The sequence below is a fragment of the Anser cygnoides genome, chromosome 12, assembly GCF_040182565.1.
Source record: "Anser cygnoides isolate HZ-2024a breed goose chromosome 12, Taihu_goose_T2T_genome, whole genome shotgun sequence".
Classification (NCBI taxonomy): domain Eukaryota; kingdom Metazoa; phylum Chordata; class Aves; order Anseriformes; family Anatidae; genus Anser; species Anser cygnoides.
Genome location: NC_089884.1, coordinates 1,463,566 through 1,485,042, shown reverse-complemented (window position 1 = coordinate 1,485,042; position 21,477 = coordinate 1,463,566). Strand labels below are relative to the sequence as shown.

At 60.6% G+C, this 21,477-nt stretch overlaps 3 protein-coding genes and 1 non-coding gene across 4 annotated transcripts in view; all 4 read left to right on the top strand.

Moving 5' to 3' along the window:
• SPG7 (SPG7 matrix AAA peptidase subunit, paraplegin) overlaps nucleotides 1–6,967 on the top strand; it is a 31,882-nt gene extending 24,915 nt beyond the window's left edge. Inside the window, exons 13-17 of the mRNA XM_048075057.2 lie at nucleotides 1,367–1,482; nucleotides 3,169–3,325; nucleotides 3,889–4,052; nucleotides 4,469–4,546; nucleotides 6,237–6,967. Coding sequence (XP_047931014.2) covers nucleotides 1,367–1,482; nucleotides 3,169–3,325; nucleotides 3,889–4,052; nucleotides 4,469–4,546; nucleotides 6,237–6,446 — 725 coding nt within the window. The 3' untranslated portion in view covers nucleotides 6,447–6,967. The remainder of the gene's footprint in view (nucleotides 1–1,366; nucleotides 1,483–3,168; nucleotides 3,326–3,888; nucleotides 4,053–4,468; nucleotides 4,547–6,236) is intronic.
• Nucleotides 6,968–7,393: 426 nt separating this feature from the next.
• On the top strand, nucleotides 7,394–12,059 carry RPL13 (ribosomal protein L13). Its single transcript, XM_048075062.2, has 6 exons — nucleotides 7,394–7,534; nucleotides 7,703–7,818; nucleotides 8,045–8,186; nucleotides 9,290–9,463; nucleotides 10,920–10,976; nucleotides 11,859–12,059. Exons 2-6 carry the CDS (start codon nucleotides 7,715–7,717, stop codon nucleotides 12,015–12,017), a joined length of 636 nt encoding a protein of 211 aa, XP_047931019.1. The 5' UTR covers nucleotides 7,394–7,534; nucleotides 7,703–7,714; the 3' UTR covers nucleotides 12,018–12,059.
• LOC125184154 (small nucleolar RNA MBII-202) lies at nucleotides 7,863–7,940 on the top strand. The gene has a single exon (XR_007167574.1). It is a non-coding gene; the product is annotated as a small nucleolar RNA MBII-202 (small nucleolar RNA).
• A 1,855-nt stretch (nucleotides 12,060–13,914) lies between the features above and the next one.
• On the top strand, nucleotides 13,915–20,434 carry CPNE7 (copine 7). The gene is made up of 16 exons (XM_048075059.2): nucleotides 13,915–14,051; nucleotides 14,779–15,271; nucleotides 16,702–16,884; nucleotides 16,959–17,033; nucleotides 17,373–17,447; nucleotides 17,606–17,689; nucleotides 17,763–17,852; nucleotides 17,929–18,027; nucleotides 18,310–18,396; nucleotides 18,485–18,544; nucleotides 18,665–18,798; nucleotides 18,941–18,995; nucleotides 19,076–19,127; nucleotides 19,218–19,351; nucleotides 19,614–19,850; nucleotides 19,990–20,434. Exons 2-16 carry the CDS (start codon nucleotides 15,047–15,049, stop codon nucleotides 20,125–20,127), a joined length of 1,728 nt encoding a protein of 575 aa, XP_047931016.1. The 5' UTR covers nucleotides 13,915–14,051; nucleotides 14,779–15,046; the 3' UTR covers nucleotides 20,128–20,434.
• The last annotated feature ends 1,043 nt before the right edge of the window (nucleotides 20,435–21,477 follow it).

Sequence of the window (21,477 nt, the reverse complement as noted above, 5' to 3'; positions counted from 1 at the left end):
TGGAGCTTGCTTTCTGTAGGGGAAGAAACAATCTTTGTGGGCACGCTGTGTGCTATTGTGAAGAGTACAGTCCCTCCCTTCTTGGTGGGCTGGCAGAGGGATGCTTCCAGAGTATAAAAAAATTACATAGATTATATATAGTGCATACATGCATCTTTCTATAGAAAGATCCATACAGGGAATGCACGCGCACTGCTGAAGGCAAGGTAAGGGGCTGACTAATGAAAATCAAGGCTGTTGCAATTAATCTGCTATTCCATCACCATCATGCCTTGCAGGGCACAGTGGTTTCCAGCATCCCTGAGCAGTAATTTTACAAGATCTGCCACGCTAATTTTGCTGTTTCCTTGTTTAATAAAGCTCTTGACTTTGTTTAAAAATTAATGTTAATAGAATGTTGTTTTCCAAGACATCAGGCAACCTTGGTATAATGCTGCTCTTGACTGTGCCTGCTCTACCCCCTATTGCTCCTGGCACGGTGCAGAGACATCCACTTTAAAGTACTGGTACCTTCTTGCGCTCGATACGCAGGGCAGTAATGAGTGCTCGGTGCGCAGCGTGTTCTGTAGTTAACGTATTTTCTACGTGCCAGAAGCTTTACTCCCATTCAGCATTTTTTGAAATCCTAATTGGACTTATTCTGTGTTACGGACTACTGGGTTGGAAAATAGACACTTTCAAAAATCACCTTTCTGGAGAAACTATTAAATGTGAGTTATGGCTTAATTTGCTAGTTCTCAAGAGCCTGGGAATAAGCTCATACAGAGCATGCCATGTGTAATCAGAGATTCCTTGGGTCTGGAGAAAGATTTTGGTAGATATTCGTGGTTTTTTTTTTTTTACGTATAATGGAACATCTCGGTTCCCTCGTGTCCCTAAGGGACTGAAAGATCATACAGCAGAATAAGTATGCTCTTCCAGCCAGACTCCTTTTTTTTTGGTGGTGGGTTTTTTAGGGGTTGGATTTTTCTTTTTTCTCGAAATGGTGCCGACTTGTTGCAGACCTGTCCCTCGGCAGAGATGTAGTGTACGTACCTTTGACAGAGCTGGGAACAGAACAGAGCTTTGCGTTCTAGAGCTGTGAGTTAATCGAACATTAAATTATTTGTGCAATGACTAAGTCTGTTGTAAGGGGAAAAAGTTTCTGCCAGGCATGGATTGCCTTCCACTGCAGGGAAAGAGAGCACCTCTTCCCCTGTGTAATTGAAGGGTGTTTTACTGCCTCTCCCTAGACAGCGTGCAATGGCAACTTTGCTGGCAGCGCAGCCACAGACTGCTCTAGCTCGTGTGCTTCTCTTTACAAGGTGATGCCTGTTGGTTACATTTATTGACAGTTTATTGTCTTATCTCGTCTGTGTTCCGATAGGCACTGCCAAAAGAAGTAAGATCTTGTCACCAGAAGAGAGGAAGGTTGTGGCGTTCCATGAATCGGGTCACGCGTTGGTTGGCTGGCTGCTGGAGCACACGGAGGCAGTGATGAAGGTAACCCCGCCACTGGCTGTCGTGTAATGAAGCCCCATGCTGGGTGGGAAGAGAATCCTTTGGGATCCTCCGTCCAAGACGTGTTGATTCTTTTGCAGCACTTATGTTAGATTCTGCTACGTTACTCTGGTCTCCATGAACTTGGAGCTGTGAATGCTGCATCAGCATAAACAGCAAATATCATAGAATCACAGAACGGTTTGGGTTGGAAGGGACCTTAAAGATCACCCAGTTCCAACCCCCTTCCGTGGGCCGGGACACCTCCCACCAGACCAGGTTGCTCCAAGCCCCATCCAACATGGCCTTGAGCACTCTCAGGGATGGGGCACCCACAGCTTCTCTGGGCAGCCTGTGCCAGTGCCTCACCACCCTCAGAGTAAAGAATTTCCTCCTTATATCTAATTAAACCTATCCTTTTTTTGTTTAAAGCCATCGCCCCTTGTCCTATCACTACACCCCCTGACAAAAAGTCCCTCCCCAGCTTTCCCTTTAGGTACCCGCAGGCTGCTGTAAGGTCTCCCTGGAGCCTTTGCTTCTCCAGGCTGAACAACCCCAACTCCCTCAGCCTGTCTTTGTAGGAGAGGTGCTCCAGCCCCTTGATCATCTTTGTGGCCCTCCTCTGGACTTCTTCTAATACATCCATGTAATTCTTGTGCTGGGGTCCCCAGAGCTGAACGCAGTACCGCAGGTGGGGGCTCACAAGAGCAGAGACCTGTCTTTGCTCTCAAGATATGCTGTCAAGAAGTCCGTTATCGGGCTCCAGTTATGACAGTGTTGCTGCAAAGCTTAATCGGCCACAGGAAAAATCTTGCATTTGCAAGCCAACTGTAAAGCACCCCCAGTGTGTCCGCTGGCCACCCTGGTGCTGGGCACATTTGGAGCAAGTGAGCGTCCTGCTGCTGCTGCTCAGCCCGTGCGCCGCCTCCAGGCACAAAGCGCTGCGCTGCGTGCGTGCCTGCCTGGCCTCTTTCCCTGCCAGCGTGTTGCAGCTACCAGTCAGGCCATTGCAGGAGCTGCTCTGATACTGATGGAAAGAGATGTGTTTTTCAGATCGGCACACTTGGGAGTTTGTGTGCCTGAAGCCCTTCTCTGTAGGGAAGGGCCTCCCTTCGGCACCCCAGGGTGCCTTCTGTCCCATGCACGTCTCCTCAAAGAGCCTGGACGCAGGGGAGAGGTGGAGGGGTGGGAATGGCAAGGATGACAGCTTCTTGGCCTGCCACCAGCAGCAAATTCACTCTGAATGACCTATTGTATAAGCTGAACTGTTGTTAATTACTCTCAACGAGATGTGGCTGGATGGGGAAACGGCTCTTATTTTTCTGAAAACATCCCGTGTTTCTCCAGGTAGTCCTGATGATTCTGGAACATGAGAAAGCAAGCTCTGACTGGTTTATATCCTCCAAAGCCACCCTTAAATGTTAGGGTTTCATTTACTTGCTGTCAAGGACAGCTTCCTTTTAATTTTTTTGATCTGGAATGGCAGAAAGGGCATGTCTGCAGCTGTGGAGGCAGAGGCTTCAGTATGGGAACGGCAACGTACTGCAGTTTTGGCCGTGTGTCTGTAGGTCAGCCTGCACCATCGCTTTCAACAAATTTCACTGGGAGTGCAGGCCCTTCCTTTCTTCCCTCTGTTGCTATAGTTGGTTCTTTTGTTCTCTGTGCTGACGGAGCTGCCCTGTGTTGCAGGTTTCCATAGCCCCTCGAACAAACGCAGCGCTTGGATTCGCTCAGATCCTTCCACGAGAGCAGTATCTCTTCACCAAGGAGCAGCTGCTGGAGAGGATGTGTATGGCTCTGGGCGGGAGAGTGTCTGAGGCCATCACCTTTAACAAAGTCACTACAGGTGAGGAGTCAGACCCTGCTGCAGGCAGGTGGAGATCGTGTTGAGAGAGTCTGAACTTCCGTACTTGTTGCCTCGTCTAAGGGTGACCTGAGAATTTTCCCACTCTGGGCAGTGGGAAAGGGAAATGCCAAATTACTTGTTTTGATCTTCGAGTTGTTTTTTTAAGAATGAAGGTCTCATTGTGGGTTGCAACTGTGTTGTCTTAGACTTTGTCCCAAAGCCTAAGGCCACAGATGCAATTACCCAGCGAGACTGTTGGCTGGTGGAAGAGCCTGGACCTTCTGTGCCTTAGTTCCACTTAGTTCCAGCTAGTTACAGACAAATGCGGTAACAGAAGGCAGTGGCTGCTAAGCGATCCATATACTTCAGCTACCAGTGTGTTTACTCAGGGTCATGCACGGGTCCTGCAGTACACGAGGAAAGGTCCATCAGCAGGTAGTGTTCACCTGGGTGGGTTCCTGCAGGTCCCCCAGGCTCTGGACTAGTCAAATGTGTGTTTGTGTAGGACCTGCTGCTCTCTCACTCAGCTCAGAGCTGGCAAGCGTCGCATCTCTTTCACGCAGGAGCCCAGGACGACCTGAAGAAGGTGACCAAGATAGCCTACTCCATGGTGAAGCAGTACGGGATGGTGCCCAGCATCGGGCAGCTCTCCTTCCCCGATGCGGAGAGTGCACCGGGAATTGGTCGGCGCCCTTTCAGCCAGGGACTTCAGCAAATGATGGACCACGTAAGGCTGCCCCTGAGCGCGTGTTCCTGTTTGTTCTTTACTTTCTGCAGCTCACTGAAAAATGCAAGTCAAACAGATGAAAACCAGAAAAGCTTTGGTTCCAAGGCACTATAGCTGTGCTTCCTTGGGCTTTGTACTGAGCTGTATCTTTTGCTACTGGGCAGCTTCCATAGACTTCATTTCCCATCAGCAGGAACTCTCTTCGATAGTTTTGCTAGCACAAGAGTTTACTGTTCCTTATCCCAAGCACTCTTTTGGCTTTTTTCAAAAGGCTTATCTGTATTTTCTGTTAGTGGTAACTGCTTTCTGCCTGCTCGGTTTGCACATTCTTTCCCATGGTGCTCTCCTTGTTTGTCCATATGTTGTGTTTGTTGCCACTTGCACTGCAAATCTCCCTTCTCATTACTGTCTTCTAGGAAGCAAAAGTGCTGGTGGCTCAGGCTTACAGACGCACAGAAAAACTCCTGCTGGACAACCGGGAGAAGCTGCAAACAGTAAGTTGGAGCTCTCTGAGGTTTCTTTCACTGTTGCTTTTGACCTTGATATTTTCTGTGCTCTGCAGCTTGGTTGTTGCAGCGTCTCTGTGGCCCTAGAATATCTCGTAGCGGAGATATTAACGTGCTGGAGTTTGTGTTGGGACTGCTGGGAATAAGAGGCTGTTCGCTGCGTGTCCCCTAGATGAGAAGCAGGCACAGGGAGGATGTGTGCCTTCTCCAGCAGTGAGTAGTTCACCTCCTGACACCAGCTGGTATTTGCAGGGTAGGGGCGGAGTGCTCTGTGCTGGATGGAAGTGATCAAACCCAGAACTTGCCTCCCTCCCCTGTACTTCTGCGCTAGCCTCTCGGAAGTATAACTTTGTGGAAAGCGGTGACCGTTCTTGTGAAGGCAAGAGCAGCTCGTCCTTCCAGGCTCTGTAGGCATAAAAGAATTGGGTGAACAGTTTCTGGGGATGGTGAAAGGACATGGGACCTGTCACCTAGGCTGACTGGTGCTGACCCACGCGCTCTGGTGGCTCCAGGCAGCTTTCACCTGTCATCTACTTGACTCCTGATACATCGAGGAGACCTTGTTGCAGAGGCAGAGCTTTGCCTCCTCTAATTTGTGTCCTGGGAGCCCCTAGCCAGTCCCCACCTCGCTGCCAGGACTGCTGCACCCATCCCTTGGGGCTTGCAGCACGCCGTGTACCTCCGTGACCTTCCCTTCAAAAGCCCAGTCCGTAACATGCAAACTAGCCAGGAGCCAACTTAATGTTGCGTGGTTTGCGAATGAAGCAATCCTTAAATCTTCTTTTTAAACAACAACAAAGCCCCAAACACTTCCCTCTACCCAGCAGCAAGCCTCCTGTGCCTGGTAAGGTGGCCGGAACTCGCTTGGACACCCTGCTGTTCCCCGCATCCCCGCTCTGTCCCCAGGACAGTGCCCCAGCAGCGCTCTGAGAGCGGGCGTTGTCGGGGGGTCTCCTCTCCGCAGGCCCTCCTCTGTTCCGATGCTTTCATTTAACAGCAATCAGATGTTTGCTGGAGGGTCAGCGGAGAAAAACCTTTTAAGTCAAGCCAAAGTATCTACAGAGCGCTCCGTTTGCCAGGCCAGTGTGTCGCCTGTCGTCAGCAGAACGGGGCGGTTCGGGGGGGACAGCCACCTGCTGCTCGAGCGCGGCCCTGCTTGCGGAGGGGCTGGAGAGCTGGCATTCCCGGGGAGCACCTTCCTGGTGACCCTCAGCCCGTGCCTGCAGGGACAGCTCCGCTATCTGGGACGCGTTCTGTGCGCAGGGGAGGGGTCCGGGTCTGGCTCCAGCCTCGTCTGCCGTCGCTCTGCCTCCTTAGGCAGGGCCACAGGTGCCGGGACAGCGGCAGTGAGGGCGCTTCCCCGATCGTCCCCGCGGTTCTGCCTTGCCGAATCATTTCCTAAAGCAGGCTTTATCGCCTCCAGTCATACTTGGCGTTTCTGGCCAAAAACACGCTTGTGAAAGGTGCCGGCTGCCCGGAGAGCTTTGTACCGGCTCGGCGGGCGCTCGGGTCGCACCGGCTGCAGCGTGGTGGCTGGGGCCCTGTTCCCTGCGGGCTCCAGCACGTGCTGTGGCCAGATGTGGAGGTCCAAGTTGAGCTGGCAGGGAGAGGTCAGGTCAGTTCAGAGGGGCTGTTTTCAGACCTCTGTGCCTCATTATGCCTTATTTACTCTTTATAGCTGTCTAATGCCCTCCTGGAGAAAGAAGTGATAAATTATGATGACATCGAAGCTTTGATTGGGCCTCCACCCTACGGGCCGAAGAAAATGATAGCTCCTCAGAGCTGGCTTCAAGCAGAGAGAGACAAGCAAGACACGAGAGACGAAGAAATGCCCCAGCAGCCACCAAACCACGAGGAGGAGGAGGAACCACGCCTGAGACCAGTGTGAAGCCCCCTCTTTATGTGGAATGGGAGGACTCCAGAGGCTTCTTTTGAACACAGACCCTTTCCCTCTTCAGCTCCGGAATCAAAGATACCGAGTAGGGAATCTCTGTGATGCCGTTCCCCAAAAACGAAGGGATGGCTCCGCTGGCTCTTGTAACAAGCTTTTCCCTGCAGGAAGGAGAACTCCTTAGGATTTTGAAATTGATTCCCAGCAGGGTAGTAGTGGTTAGGAGTTGGGTAAGTCTAATCTGCTGGAAGGATTTCTTGTACACAGGGATGTTGTTTACGTGTTCTTAGGGATGAAATGTGCTGTGGAGCCCTTGTCAGCTACCTCTGGCTGTGCCGTGTGGGGTGCCAGGGGTGCGCTGCCATTGCCCTCGGTGCCAGAGTGGTCAGCAGCGAACCCCTGGGAGACTGAGCTGGCTGCAGTTATGTGACTCCACCGTAACCTTTGATTGTCTTTGCTGCTGGACATAAAATAGAAGCTGAAAACCAGACTGCACTAGAATAAATCCTCTAACGTGCTGTTGTTTGTACGGTGTGTCAAGGCATGGCGAAGTGCGTGCTGCAGGTACGGGGTTGCACAGGACGTGGGCTTTCTTTTCACTGGCATATACTTGGTTTTTATCGCAAGGGTCGCAGAAGCAGAGATCGAGGGGAAAACCCCCCCTTCCCAACCCACCGTGAGCCCACGGTGCGATGCTGGGACCCAGCCCTGCGGAGAAGAGCTGGGTGCCTGGTGTCCTCCGGCCGGGCCAGGCCCCTTCAGGCAGGACTGTCGGTCCTGGGTTACTCCTCGAGGACTGTCTGTACCCTGCGGGACCCCTCTGACATCTTCCAGGCCCCCGCCATCTCCCCCCCAGCCCTCGGGCCTTGGTTCCAAGCCCCCTGCTCGGGGTCGGGCCGGAGCTGGGAGCCGTCCTACCCCCGGGTGCGGGGCCCTTTAAAGCCGCCGCCATCTTGAGTGCGGGCAAGGTGAAGCCGCCACGAGCCCCTTCCGGCGCCGCCATCTTCCCGGAGCCTCCTCCGCACTTCCGGCGCGCGCAGTGGCCGCGCTTCCCTTTTCCGGTCGGCCATCTTCGCAGGCAGGAGGTGAGTGGCGGCGCCGCGGGGCTCCATCCGCCGCCATCCGGCCGGGGCCGCGCCGGGCGGCGCTCGGGGCCCCGCGGGGGAGCGGGGCAGGACCCGGGGGACGCCTCGGAGGGGTTTTGGGCCGGTCGATGCCGCGCGATCCGCGCCCAGCCATGTCCGTGTCCGCAGGCCGCAGCCGCCATGGCGCCCAGCCGCAATGGCATGATCCTGAAGCCGCACTTCCACAAGGACTGGCAGCGGCGGGTGGCCACCTGGTTCAACCAGCCCGCCCGCAAGATCCGCAGGTGAGCGGGGAGTGGGGAGCGGGGCGGCTCCGGCTGCGGTCAGATGATGCGAAACCTCCGGAATCGCTGCAGCGCCGTGATGAGAGCTTGAACCCTGCCTGGCTGATGACTGCCGGAGCCGCCGGGGGGGGGGGGGGGGGGGGGGGGGGTTTGGGGAGCCCCCGGTGCGGCTGGGGGGGGTGGCAGGAGGGCTCTGCCCCTGACGGGTCTCTGCCCCCCGCTCCAGGAGGAAGGCTCGCCAGGCAAAGGCTCGCCGCATCGCACCTCGGCCCGTGGCTGGGCCCGTCCGGCCCATCGTGAGGTGCCCGACCGTCAGGTACCACAAAAAAGTCCGTGCTGGCAGAGGCTTCAGCCTAGAGGAGCTGAAAGTAAGTACGGAGGAGCTGTCCCGGCCCGGTAAGGCCAGCTCTCGAGTTTGAGCTCCGTCGTCCTGTTCTTTTGCGTAAAATTAAGTCACGAGTGGCTGCAGTGTACTGAAGTGTCAGTATCTGCTTGCACTGGCTGAGCTTGCACATAGCCAGGGACCGGTTGCTGTTCTTGTGGGTTGTGGAGAAGCATACAAAATGTTAGTCTTTTTTTTTTTTTTTTTTTGTAATTGTGGCATGGGGAAGCAGTAACACGACAGAGTGAAAGGTTAACTTAAAAAGTAAATACTGGTGTGCCTGGTCAGACTGTCAGTTAAAACAAAATATTAAAATCAGATTCTGGCAGTGGGTGAATTCTGGTAGAGGGTCTCCTGAACTTAATTTAAGTAAAAGGACTGGCAGGTTTTGTTGTTAAATGTCTCTTCCTTTATAAAACACGTTACTGCAAACCCTACAGAATGTAGTGGGTGTGGACCCGTTTGTGCTGTAGAACGAGTAGGTCGTGGTCTCTGCAAAGACTGGGGGAAGCTTTCAGCGCCCTCGCCTTGCTTCAGCAAAAGGTGCTGTGCCATCCTCCCAGGTGGCGCTCAGCTGAGGAGCTGCTGGTGGTGAGCTGAGAGGGAGGTGGCCCGCAGAAAGCCCCACCGGCCTGGTTCCACGCAGCAGGAGTAAACGTTAGCGACTGCTGGCAGCCAGTATCCCCAGCCTCTTGCGTGTTGTTTAGTGCCTAATTAAAGCATTTATAACAGTGAAATTAGCGCATCGAAGCAGTAAAGCTGTACTTCTGAATGCCAAATGCTTCATTACTTTGCTTTCCTTTAACGTTCAGATAATGTTGGGATATAAAATGGAACATAGATGTTCTTAAACAGAAAACGAGCTTATTGCTTAAGGATGTTACCAAAAGTATTTTTTTAACGGAGCTTTCCCTGTTCAGCGACCAACAGTTGCCATGTGCCGGCTCCATAAATTCATCTGGCACCTATCAGAGTTAAATGGTGGCACCGGTGGGGGCTGCAGTCGAGTGCCGAGGCCGGGGGCTGTGCTCAGCGGCGCGGTGTCGGGCGTTGCCGCACGCTGGCACTGCACGCTCTCTTTCTGTTCAGCTGGCCGGCATTAACAAAAGGTTTGCCCGGACCATCGGAATCTCCGTGGATCCCAGGCGGCGGAACAAGTCCACGGAGTCGCTGCAGGCCAACGTGCAGAGGCTGAAGGAGTACCGCTCCAAGCTCATCCTCTTCCCGAGGAAGCCCTCGGCGCCTAAGAAGGGAGACAGCTCCGTAAGTACTCGGCCTCTAGAAGCGCTTGACCGGATCTGTTTGCGGTGACTTGTTTGGTTGTCAGTCCTTCCTCCTGGTGCTCTGGTGTGCAGTCAGGGGGCGTTCTGAACACTTAGAGCACGGCCCCTGGTGGGGGGACGGCCGCAGGCTGGGCCTGCCCTGTGCTGCGAGCTGCTTCGGGCACTGCCGTGCTACTGGAGGGGCGCAGCGCGGGGCTGGGGCTGGCTGCCTGGCCGCCCTGCTTCAGCTGGCTGAATTTCAGTCTGAGGCTCACCTGTCAGCGGCTGGAAAGGGCTGACAGCGGCTGACAGGACCAGGAAGGCAAGGCGAGGGTGTGCTCTGCACCGCTGAGTAGTTCGGGGAAAGGAGCGGTGGAAGTCTCGAGAAGGTTGTTGCTGTTGACACACAAAAATGCTTTTCATAAAAATCTCGCCGAGATCCAAAGCGGAGTTGGCTTTTCCTCTCTGGTCTTGGCTCTGCGTGTGAAAAGCACACGCTTCCCGTGGGGAGGCGCAGGCAGCGAAACGCGGTGCTGTGTTCAAGCTGCCTTCAGTCTCTGGGAGAGCCTGTCGGCACTGAGCTGCTCGGCCACAGTGCTGTGTGCGGAGCTGGGCCGTGCTCGGGCTGCTTTCACGACGGGGGCAGGAGGCTCTCAGGCACCTCGCACAGCCTGGTGGGACACAAGTTCTGCTGAACGCGTCAGCTTCACGGTTTTTAAGTCAGGAGGGTGCCGCTCTCCGCCTTGACTTGTGGGACTGGCACAGGCATGGACATGAGGATTATGAGATTGAAACTACTCCTGAATCTTGGATGCAGATGAATAAAGGGGATTTTTCCAAACTGCTGTGAGTAGCACACAGAGCCTGTGCCGAGCCCAGTCTGTTCTAGTTCTGACCTGGCTGGCAGCACAAGCTTGTAGCTTTCTAAGTCCGGCCCAGCTTTCGGGTTGCCCACTGCAGTCTGTTTCCAATACCAGAACATAAAGATAGTTGTGTCTGGAATCGTGTTTCAAATTAGTTTAAAGTAAACTTTATTTCAGATAGCTGATGAATGATTTTTGTTGATGCAGTGGTTGCACAAGGAGCTGGAATTAGCTGTAGAAGGAATTGCTGAAGAACACGCTGAGCAGCCAAACTAAAAACGGCTCGGTAGACTTCACCTTTTTTCCAGCTGGCAGAACTCTGAAAGGCCGCAGCTCCCCTGGCCGGATCCAGCCTTGCTGGTGGCCGGGCAGAGCACGCTTGGATGCGGCGCGTCGGTGCCAAGTGCTCCTACGGCTGCATGGGTGCAGCGCTGAACTCGGTACCGCCGCTGCTGAGCCTGCAGCCAGAACCGTCATCAGTGTGTTTAGGCTGGGAGCTCGTGTTAAAAACATGTTTTGAATGGAGGCACCAGGCCGAGAAGCGTACGTACCGGTTTTTACATGATGTTTTTTTTCCCCTCTCTTGTTATGCAGGCTGAGGAACTCAAGATGGCGACTCAGCTGTCTGGACCAGTTATGCCAATTAGGAACGTAAGTGAAGCCCTGAATCGTGTTCCTTGGGTGAGGTAATTCAGGCTCGGGTTCAGGGGAGAGGATTCTTGTCGTACAGTTACGGGTTGCTGGCTTCAGATGCTTCCCATCCTGGATGCACAAACAAAAACCCAACGGGTCAAGCCCTGCCCTCATTTATTTATTTATTTTTAATCAACTGAGAAAAGTCCTTAAATCGTGACCTGTGTGGAGGAGAGCTCTGGGCACCAAGCTCAGGGGTCAGGTCAAGATAGATTGGGCCAGGGTAATCTTACATTCTGCTTCTGCCCTAAATCACGTGGGAACGACGTAGCGATGCACGCCTCCAGAGAAGGCCGGGGTGGAACTTGCACGGTAGCCCCCAAAAGGCAACGTTCTGTGGGGCCGGGGGTTAGAAGCACACGTTACGGATGCGCACCGTGCTCGTGTTCAGCACTGTCCTTCCGGCAGGGCGCTGCTTGTGCCCTGGTGTCTTCGAAGGAGCCCGTGCCCCCGGCAGATTTGGGGCACGTGTTGGCAGCCGGGGTGTCGGGGCCGGGCAGGTTGCGAGGTCACCGCTTGTCTCTGAAACCCTTGCTAATTGTGAAAGATTGTTGATAGCGTGCCGCGAACCTGACTCAGATTTCGTTTTGCGCTTGTTTTTCCCCGGTATTTTCTGCTCGTCTGCTGATGTGCGCTGGCAAATTAGGAGCTGGTTGAAATGAGGTGTCTGGTGGAGTGATGATAAGGGCAGGGCCTGCAGATTGCACAAATTCTGTATTCTTAACAGCATCCTGGAGCCAGTGGTAAAAATGTAGCGAGATTAATCGTGTTAAGCCTTAAATACCGTCTTTTCTGGCAGCCTCTGATGTGTAGTCTGACTGCCGGGCTCTCTCCCACTAGGTTTTCAAACGGGAGAAGGCCCGCGTTATCTCCGAAGAGGAGAAGAACTTCAAGGCCTTCGCCAGCCTGCGCATGGCCCGGGCCAACGCCCGTCTCTTCGGGATTCGGGCAAAACGCGCCAAAGAAGCGGCAGAGCAGGACGTGGAGAAAAAGAAATGAACTGTTCTCACCAGAACTGCCAATAAAAAATGTAGAAACGGAGCCGTGTGGTGTTTTGTTAGGGCAGCCGCACAGCGTGGAGCTGCCTTGGAGCTTCTCCTGCCCGCTCTGCTGCGGGGGTGCCGGTACCGAGGGTGGGCAGCTGTGTGTGGAGGTACTCGGACAGGGGAGGGCTCCTCTGCGATTAGGAGCTCCGAGCTGCTTGGCAGCGAGGGCAGCAGGCGTCGCGCCTCCCGGGCGGAGGGCGCTTTGTTTCGTCTTTGGGAACGGGACCGGAGCTGGCTCCTGCCTGGAGCCTGACCCAGCCCTGCCCTGCGGTGCTGCTGCCTGTGCCGGGGGGCCCAGGGCCGCTCCCTGGGAAGTCCTCGCCCTGCCCAAAGCTTTTCCTGCTGCCTTCCTCTTCCCAGGGGCCTTGGGACCAGGGGTCCCTGCATGAGGAAAGGTGTCCCCGGTGCTCCAGCTTCAGGGGCTGGGCGTGGGGTAACGCCCGTGTGGGGTGCTGGAGGCACGGGGCGCTCAGACCTCGGGGCTGTGGGAAGGAGAAGGTGGAGGCTGCTTCAGGGTGCCCCGTTGCTGCTTTACCTCCGCCCAGCTGTCTTCGTTATTTCAGATTTCGTTATTTCCACACCTCTGCCTGTGGATTTTTGTGAGAGCAGTCGGCTCTGCTGCGAGGGGTGGGATGCTGCGGGGGCACGGCCTGCTCCGTGTCCCTGGGCCTGCGAGCTGGGCGCCCGCAGCCCCGCGGCAGCTGCAGCACGGCTCGGAAGCGGGGTCCCTGTGGGGTCCCTGCTCCCACATTTTGGAGGGGTGTGGGGCTGTGCTTGCTGCCGCCGGCCGCTGGGTGGAGCCGGGTCCCAGCACCGTCCCGCACGCTGTCACCCCGGTGCACGGCTGCCCCCGGCTCTCCCTGCCTCACTCCATCCCCTTGCACGCACCCCACAGACCTTTAAGCCGCTTCTTTAGGGAAACACCTTGGTGACCTCGATGAGGAGCCCGGTCCTGGGGCGCTGCCCCATCCCTGCGGCTCTCGGTGGCCGCGGGGCTCTGCCAGCCGTGTCCCCGCGTGCTGCGGTCACGGGGCCGTGGGCTCCGTCCCGCTCCGGGGAGCGCTCGCCGGCTCCTGGCTGGCTCAGCAGTTCTGGGGCCCCGCTGCGCCGCGCCTCGCCCGTGCCGGGATAATTGAACCATCCGTATTCATTAGCGGTGTGATGGCAAACTTGGGACTCGCATCAGCTGAGGGCTCGGGCGCAGGGCTGTGAGCTGGGGCCCTCGGCCCCGGGGCGCTGGATGAACCCCGGAGCGCTGGAGCGGGGCTGCGGGACGGCACGGGGAGGAGGGTGGCCTACTTCTGCCAGGCAGGCTGGGGATTAGCTCCCGGAGCCCAGGCCCCGCAGTGCCCTCCCGCTCGTTAGCCCTCTCTGCATTTAATCCCTCCGAACGCGGGCTAATTACATCATCCCTCACGCAGCCGAGCTGACAGCGCTGCAGTGCTCGAGTGACGGGGGGGGGTGTGGGGGCAGCCCCGGCCCGGGACGGGGGCTCCGGCACGTGGGGGCTTGGGCACGCCAGGACCCCCCCGTCCTTGTGGCAGGGACGGCTCCAGCGGGGGGCACGGGGGGACAGGGGCACACAGGGGATGGGGCAGGCCTCGGGCACCCCATGGGGAGTGGTGAGGGGGCCGTGGGGCACGTGGAGCGAGGGCTGTGCCGGACAGGGTGCAGGAGGGCTGGCCAGCGGTGCCAGCAGCGCTGTGCCGTGTGCCCTGGCCTGGCCAGCTGTACCGGGGACCCCCGGGCACCGCGGAGCCCCCGTGCCCGCAGGCGGGCTCTGCTCCGGTGCCGGCAGCGAGGCAGTTAACGGAGATTGTAGTCTCCCTCTTAGGGCTCCGCTCCCGAACTGCAGCTTGAGTCAGTTGTGTGGAGGTGGCAGCGGCGGCAGCTCCGGCTGGCACACCGGCTCCGGCTGGCACACCGGCTCCGGCAGCCACGCCAGCCCTCGGCCGGCCCCGCACGGCGCCGGGCCACCAGCACCCAGGTGAGGGGGGCGGCCGGGCAGGGCAGGGGCTCCGCGCCCCTCCGCCGGGGGGTGCCGAGCGGTGCCGCGATGCCGGGGAGGGGACGGTGCCCACCGGAGCCATGTGCCGGGGAGGGCAGGGCCCGGAGCGACTTCGCCGGGAAACTTCGGTCAGGCGGCGCCAGCTCCCGGCACGGCTGGTGGGGGGCGGCTCTGCCCCAGCCTCAGCAGCAACCGGGGGCTGCGGCTGGGGGCAACGAGCCCGGGGATGGGATGGGAACAGGGATGGGGATGGGGATGGGGATGGGGATGGGGATGGAGCGGCAGAGCCAGCGTTGCAGCATCGCCTGGCTGAGCCCTGCCAGCACCCAGGTGGAGCATGGCAGCTCCGTGTCCCCAGCACAGGGAGCAGCAGGGTGGAGGGTGTCCCTGTGTCCCCCGCGGGCAGAAATCCCACCCCAGGGTGCAGGGGATGGGAGGGGAGGTCCTGTTCTCCTGCACAAGGAGGGGGCTCAGGGCTGGGGCTGCCGGCGCTGCCCCCGCTCCTGCTCAGCCTCCCAGCCTCGTCCCAGCGCCCCTGCCCGCCGGACACCTCGTGGGGTGAGGCTGGGGGCAGAGCTGGGCACGACCCCATGCGATCCACCCCGGGGGTCCAGCGAGTGGACAGGGGCAGAGCCGTGCCCGTGGGGCTGCCTGCCCAGGGGTGACCCAGCTCCGGCTCACCCCTCGGTGCTCTGACGCCTTGCAGGTCCGCCATCGGGGCTGGAATCAACCACCACGCCTCGGAGAGGGTCCCTCAGGTCCCCAGCACCCACCGGGCCATCTTACCCCAGTCCCCCTCCTGCGCCCCTGCTCCGTGAGCCCCCCCAGCCCCTGCCAGCGCCCTCCACCACCAGGAGCCTGCACCCGGGCTCCAGCCCCACGCCTGGCACCGCGGGGCCCCGTGCCCCGGGCATGATGGGCACCAGCCTGGTGCGCTGACAGCGAGGAAGGCAGCGGCCGCCCCGTCCCCCCGCATGCCCTTCACCCACGGTGCTGCCTGCCCCCCGTCGCGCCTGGCAGCCCCCCGCGCCGCCGCCACCATGGGCGAAGCGCCCGAGCCGTCCTCCCAGGCGCCGCTGGCCGTCCTCTCCAAGGTGGAGCTGCGGGTGAGCTGCAAGCACCTCCTGGACCGCGACACCCTCAACAAGTCGGACCCCTGCGTCCTGCTGCTCATGCAGTCCCAGGGGCAGTGGGTGGAGGTAGGCAGGGCCGGGGCCGGGCAGGGTGCTGGGCACAGGGCTGGGGGCTCCGGGACGGGGACGGGAGTGGAGACAGCCTCAGGGTGGCCGCGATGTCCAGCGGGGCCGGGGCCGGGGCAGGAGCTGGCGGCAGGGCGCGGAGCGTGGTGCGAGGTGCAAGGTGCAGGAAATGGCGCGGGGCGGGGTGTAGGGTGCAGGGCTGGGCGCAGGCACAGGCTGCGGGGTGCAAGGTGCAGGGCTCGGGGTGGGGTGAAGGACACAGGCTGTGAAGGCAGGGCCCGGGGCTCCCGGTGCTGCGGGACGCTCGGGCAGTGCACGGGGACGGTGCAGAGTCCTGGCTCGGGGCGAGTCCCCCGGGACTCGGTGGCTCTGGCAGCACCAGGGGATGGAGTGCTCATGGTGTGGGGGGTCCACCCCGTGCCAGGGCCATTTGATGCACTGGCCATCTCTGGGGTGGATCAGGGTTTGGGGGCTGCCGTGTCCCTGCTGGGGCTGGGCTGGCTCCATCCCACGGCTGCCCCACAGCTCAGCTCCCGGCTGGCTCCAGCAGCTTCGTGCTCGCTAATCACCGCTGCTCAGCCGGCAGATTTAGCGCTAAATCCCTCTGCGTGTAATTGACTCTGCTCGCCCGGGCTGGAGCCAGAGCTGGAGCCAGGGCGGGCGGCGAGGGGCCCCGTGCCAGCTCGGGGATGCGGCACCCCCAGGCTGTGCCATGCCACGGTGCTGTGCGAGGGCCACATCCGAAGGGCAAGGGGACCCCTCCTGGGCTGTGTTTTGGTTCCCCACCCATGGCAGCGGGCAGGGCTGGTGGGCAATGGGGGACCCTCACAGGGACGCATCCTCTTGCTCAAACAGAGCCATGGCAAAAGGTGGGCCAGAGCCCGAGCATCGCCTCGGTGCACCCCGGTGATGTGGGGTCTGCCCCAGAGGGAGCAGTGCCTCAGCACCCAGGGCTTGCACCCAGGGCACCTCTCCCTCCTGCGCCAGCCATGGGCACGACGATGAAATGCTTCTGTTCTGGGGATGAACACGGGCAGATAAATGCTTGTGCACGGCTGGTCCTGCTGGCAGCTGCCCAGCGTTCCTGGTGTCCCCCCTGTGTCCCCGTGTCCCTGCACCCCATGGCAGCGCCACCAGCCCCGGGTCTGGCCCCGCGCTGGCTCCAGCCCCGGATACAATCCCACTGCAGCAACGCAGCGGGCTGGGGGCTTGAGCCGATGTAAGGATGAATTTCAGTGAGATGAGCTTGGACTGGTACTGCCTCTAAAGGGTAAATAAATCCCAGTTTGTTCTGGGGAAGGCATGGCCGGAGCTCCCACAGGCACAGTTTGAGGAGGCGCAGCCAGCACCCGCCCGCCGCCGCGCCGGGACCCAGGGGCAGCCCCTCGGTGCCGAGCGGCGGGGCTGGCGGAGCCCCCTCTGCCCTGTAGGTGGACCGCAGCGAGGTGATCAAGAGCAACCTGAACCCCGTCTTCGCCAAGATCTTCACGGTGGACTACTACTTCGAGGAGGTGCAGAAGCTGCGCTTCGAGGTGTACGACAGCCACGGGCACGCCGGCATCGGCACGCACGACGATGACTTTCTGGGGGGCATGGAGTGCACCGTGGGGCAGGTGAGCCCCCCGCCGTGACCCCCCCCATCACCTGCGGGCTGCTGTCCCCTCCCTGAGCCCATCGGGTTTTGCAGATCGTGGCGCAGAAGCGGGTGACGAAGCCGCTGTTCCTCAAGTACGGGAAGTTTGCGGGGAAGTCCACCATCACGGTGAGCAGCCGGGACCGCGGCGGGGAGCGGCACCGGGCAGGGGGCTGCGGGTGGCAGCGGGACGGGACGCTGCGGTGGGACGAGCCTGGGACAGCGGGGTGGCACTGAGCGGGGGCACGAGTGGTGGGACCCCAGTGACCCTCCTCCCAACCCGGCCATTTATCCAGCTGCCCCACGCCTCCCAGATGGACTGGGGTCCCCTCAGCAGCTGCTAGCCATCCTGGGGGTCCCCGTGGTGCCAGGAGGTGCATGGAGGATGGGAGGCACAGGGGGGGAGGGAGGGCAGGGGAACAACATCACGCCGGGTGCTGAGCGCCCCACGGCCACCTCTCCCGGCAGGTCATCTCCGAGGAGATCTCGGGGAACAACGGCTACGTGGAGCTGGCCTTCCGGGCCAAGAAGCTGGATGACAAGGTGGGATGGGGCTCACAGGCAGGGAGGGGTGGGATGGGGTGGGATGGGGTGGGATGGGACGGGGTGGGATGCACGGGATGCATAAGATGGATGAGAAGGGTGGGATGGATGGGACAGCTGGTTCTCTGCTCTGTCCCGTCCCAACCTCTCTCCTCCAGGACCTCTTCAGCAAGTCCGACCCCTTCCTGGAGATCTACCGCATCGACAACGACCGCAGCGAGCAGCTGGTGTACCGCACCGAGGTGAGGCTTGGCTGGATCCGACCCGGGGCCGCCCCACGGGTGCCCAGCCCCACTGAGCCCCCTCGCCCCCCAGGTGGTGAAGAACAACCTGAGCCCCATCTGGGAGCCCTTCAAGGTCTCCCTGAACTCGCTCTGCAGCTGCGAGGAGAAGAGGAAGCTGAGGGTGAGGAAGGGCGATGGGGCAGGGGCATGGAGGGGGGACACGCACCCAGCCGGGGCTGAGCCGTGTCCCCCCGCAGTGCGTGGTGTGGGACTACGACTCGCGGGGCAAACACGACTTCATCGGCGAGTTCTTCACCACCTTCGAGGAGATGCAGAAGGCGATGGGGGAAAACAAGGTGGAGCGGGGGGGACAGGGGAACGTGGGGATGTCCCCTGTGGGGGCTGGGGCACGGCCTTTGGGCTGCCGACAGCTCCCGTTCCAGGAGGCTCCGTGGGGTGGGGATGGCCGGGATGGGCTCCTCTGGGGACAGCAGCCCAGGGTGGGTCATGGGGCTGTGGGGCCGGGGGGGGCTCTCACGTTATGGGGCTGTGGGGCCGGGGGGGGGCTCTCACGTTATGGGGCTGGGGGCTGGGGGGCCGGGGCCAGCCCCGGGCAGCGCGGGTGCCGCGTGCCGCAGGTGCAGTGGGAGTGCATGAACCCCAAGTACAAAATCAAGAAGCGCAACTACAAGAACTCGGGGGTGGTGGTGCTGCTGGACCTGAAGGTGAGTGCCTGCGTGCCGAGCCGTGCCGAGCCAGGCTGCTGCGGGGCGGTGGGGGGGCGGCAGCAGCTGAGGCGGGTCGCTTCGGCAGATCCACAGGGTCTACTCCTTCCTGGACTACATCATGGGCGGCTGCCAGATCCACTTCACGGTGAGCGGCGTCCCCCGGGGGGCCGGAGCTGTGCCATGGTGCCGGTGAGCAGGGACAGCAGCGTGGGGCTGCTCCCGGCCCTGGGGGCATGGGGACCTCACCAGCACCCCGCTGTGCCAGGTGGCCATCGACTTCACGGCCTCCAACGGGGACCCCCGCAACAGCTGCTCCCTGCACTACATCAACCCCTACCAGCCCAACGAGTACCTCAAGGCGCTCGTGGCTGTGGGTGAGATCTGCCAGGACTACGACAGGTTGGTGGCTCCGGCGGGGACCCTGTGGCCGGGACACCCCGGTGTCGGCCACCCCAGGGCCAGGACACCTTGGTGACGGCCACCTCGGTGCTGGCACACACAACCCGCCGTGCCGGGGCTCCTCGCACCCTTTCCTTTGCAGCGATAAGAAATTCTCTGCTCTGGGCTTCGGTGCACGGATCCCCCCCAAGTACGAGGTATGGGGGCGGCCGGGACCCCCGGGCCATGCCCGTCCCTGCCAGCACCCCGGCTGCCCCTCGCCCCTCTCGCCCCCCAGGTCTCCCACGACTTCGCCATCAACTTCAACCCCGACAACGACGAGTGTGAGGGTGAGCCCGGCCCCGCTGCACGGGTGCCAGACCCCGTCCCTGTGACCCCGGGGTGCAGCCGGGCCGCCCCCACACCCCGCACTCCCCCAGGCATCCAGGGCGTCGTGGAGTCCTACCAGAGCTGCCTGCCCAAAATCCAGCTGTACGGCCCCACCAACGTGGCCCCCATCATCTCCAAGGTGGCTCGCGTGGCGGCCGACGAGGAGCGGACCAAGGAGGCGTCGGTAGGTCCCCGCGCGGCTCCAGCATGCCTTGGCTGCGCTTACCTACAAGTGCATGGGGAGGAGGGGGCTAATTAAAAGCCTGACAATTATTTACACTTGCTGACGAGGAGGGTTTTAGGAAAATGACAGCCTCTCCTGGGACCTCGTGGGCTGTTTGGGGCGGAATCATTGATAACGCCACCTCGCCCCATGCGCACGGGGGGGCGCGTGGCAGCAGTGCCCCGGTCCAGGCAGCCCCCCCAGAGCTTCCCTCCCCCCCCAGCAATACTTCATCCTGCTGATCCTGACGGACGGCGTGGTGACGGACATGGCGGACACGCGGGAGGCCATCGTCCGCGCCTCCTACCTGCCCATGTCCATCATCATCGTGGGCGTGGGCAACGCCGACTTCACCGACATGCAGATCCTGGACGGGGACGACGGCGTCCTGCGCTCCCCCAGGGGCGAGCCCGTCCTGCGCGACATCGTCCAGTTCGTCCCCTTCCGGGAGTTCAAGAACGTGAGTGGGGGACGGTGGCGATCCCGTTCCCTCTGATCCCCTCTGGTCCCTGCACAGGGCTGAGCGCCACCGGCCGGAGCGCTGCCGGGGCGAGCGGGTGCCACTGAGCCCCCGTCACCCGTCCCGCTCCATCCCGCAGGCGTCCCCGACGGCGCTGGCCAAGTGCGTGCTGGCCGAGGTGCCCAAGCAGGTGGTGGAGTACTACAGCTACAAGGCCTTCCCGCCCCGCTGCCCCCAGCCCGACACCCCCGACTCCAGCCTCAGCTCACCCCAGTGAGGGCACCCGCGTGGGGACCGGCACCGTGCCCCCACCGCACCCGGCCGGGGACACGGGGACAGCCCCGGTGCCCTGGTGCAGGACGCCACGCCGTGCTGCACAGGGGCGGCCGGGTCCCCAGAGGGCACTGCCCGCTGCCGGTGACCCGTGCCCGTGGCCCATCCCCGCTCCGTCCCCCTGCGCCCGCTGTCCTCGTGGTCCCCCGTGGTCCGTGCTTGTCTGTCGCTGTGATGCCATTTCGAGGCTGCATGACGAACCTGTCCTCGGTGCGCGGGAGGCACCAGCCAATAAAGCAACCTGCCCCTTCCCTGCGCCGTGTGCTCTCTGGGGGCTGGGGCCCTGCCACATCCCACAAAATCCCCAACTGTGAGCACTCAGTGGAGCAGAGGGACAGGCTGCGGACACAACCCGCTGCTCCCCCCGAGTGCCCGAGCCCACGAGCACAGCACCGTCCTGCAGCGAGGGGTCCCAAGGCCGTAAGCAAGCAAAAGCCGAAAGCACGCAGCAGCTGCCCAGTGCTGCGCTGCCACCTCAGCCGTGTCCCTCATTAGCAGGGATTTGTCACTTGAAAGCCACGGGCCGGTGAAAGAAGCGGCAGTGCTTTGTAGCTGCTGTGCTTTGGAGCAGCCACGGCTTTAAAGTTGTGCCGGAGCCGCCCCACCACAGGGCTCCCGCCCCGCTGCGCTGCCGGCCTCGGCGGCCTGAAAATCCAGGCCAGCGGAGGCAGAGACAGAGCCGTGCTCCTGCCCCTGCCCAGCACAATGCCTCTGCCACGTGCCGTGAGCTGTGTGCCATGTGCCATGTGCTGTGTGCCATGAGCTATGAGCCCTGTGCCATGGGCCATGTGCTGTGCCGTATGTGCCGTGTGCTGTGCCGTGTGCCACATGCCACAAGCCGCGTGCCACGTGCCAAGTGCCGTGCGCCTTGTGCTGCGTGCTGTGCCATGCGCTCCATGTTATGCGCTGCATGGCATGTGCCATGTGCCGTGTCCTGTGTGCCGTGCACTCTGTGCTGCGTGCCGCCTGCCGTGTGCTGCACAGCTCTGCGTGGCTGGCTGTGCAGAGCCCCACGTGCTGTTCTGCGTGTGCCAGCTGCCTCACGCCGTGTGCTATGTGACACCGCGTGCCACGTGCTGTGTGCCATGTGCCGTCCGACATGTGCCGTGCACCGTGCGCCATGTGCCGTGTGCCTTTTACCATGTGCCATGCACCGTGCCGTTCGCCATGTGCCGTGTGCCACCGTCCTGCCGCCTGCAGATGCTAATGGGGAGGTGACATCTGCTGGGGGGGGGGGACACACCCAGAGGCCACCACAGGGCTGCAGCTGTGGCCTGGGGCGGCTGTCATGGGG

Coding starts and splice junctions, on each gene's coding strand:
- CPNE7 (XM_048075059.2), top strand. CDS start 15,047: ATGCCCTTCACCCACGGTGCTGCCTGCCCCCCGTCGCGCCTGGCAGCC. Junction 17,034..17,372: donor CGGGGAAGTCCACCATCACG/GTGAGCAGCCGG, acceptor CTCTCCCGGCAG/GTCATCTCCGAGGAGATCTC. Junction 18,397..18,484: donor TGGTGCTGCTGGACCTGAAG/GTGAGTGCCTGC, acceptor TCGCTTCGGCAG/ATCCACAGGGTCTACTCCTT.
- RPL13 (XM_048075062.2), top strand. CDS start 7,715: ATGGCGCCCAGCCGCAATGGCATGATCCTGAAGCCGCACTTCCACAAG. Junction 7,819..8,044: donor CCCGCCCGCAAGATCCGCAG/GTGAGCGGGGAG, acceptor CCCCCGCTCCAG/GAGGAAGGCTCGCCAGGCAA. Junction 8,187..9,289: donor TCAGCCTAGAGGAGCTGAAA/GTAAGTACGGAG, acceptor CTTTCTGTTCAG/CTGGCCGGCATTAACAAAAG.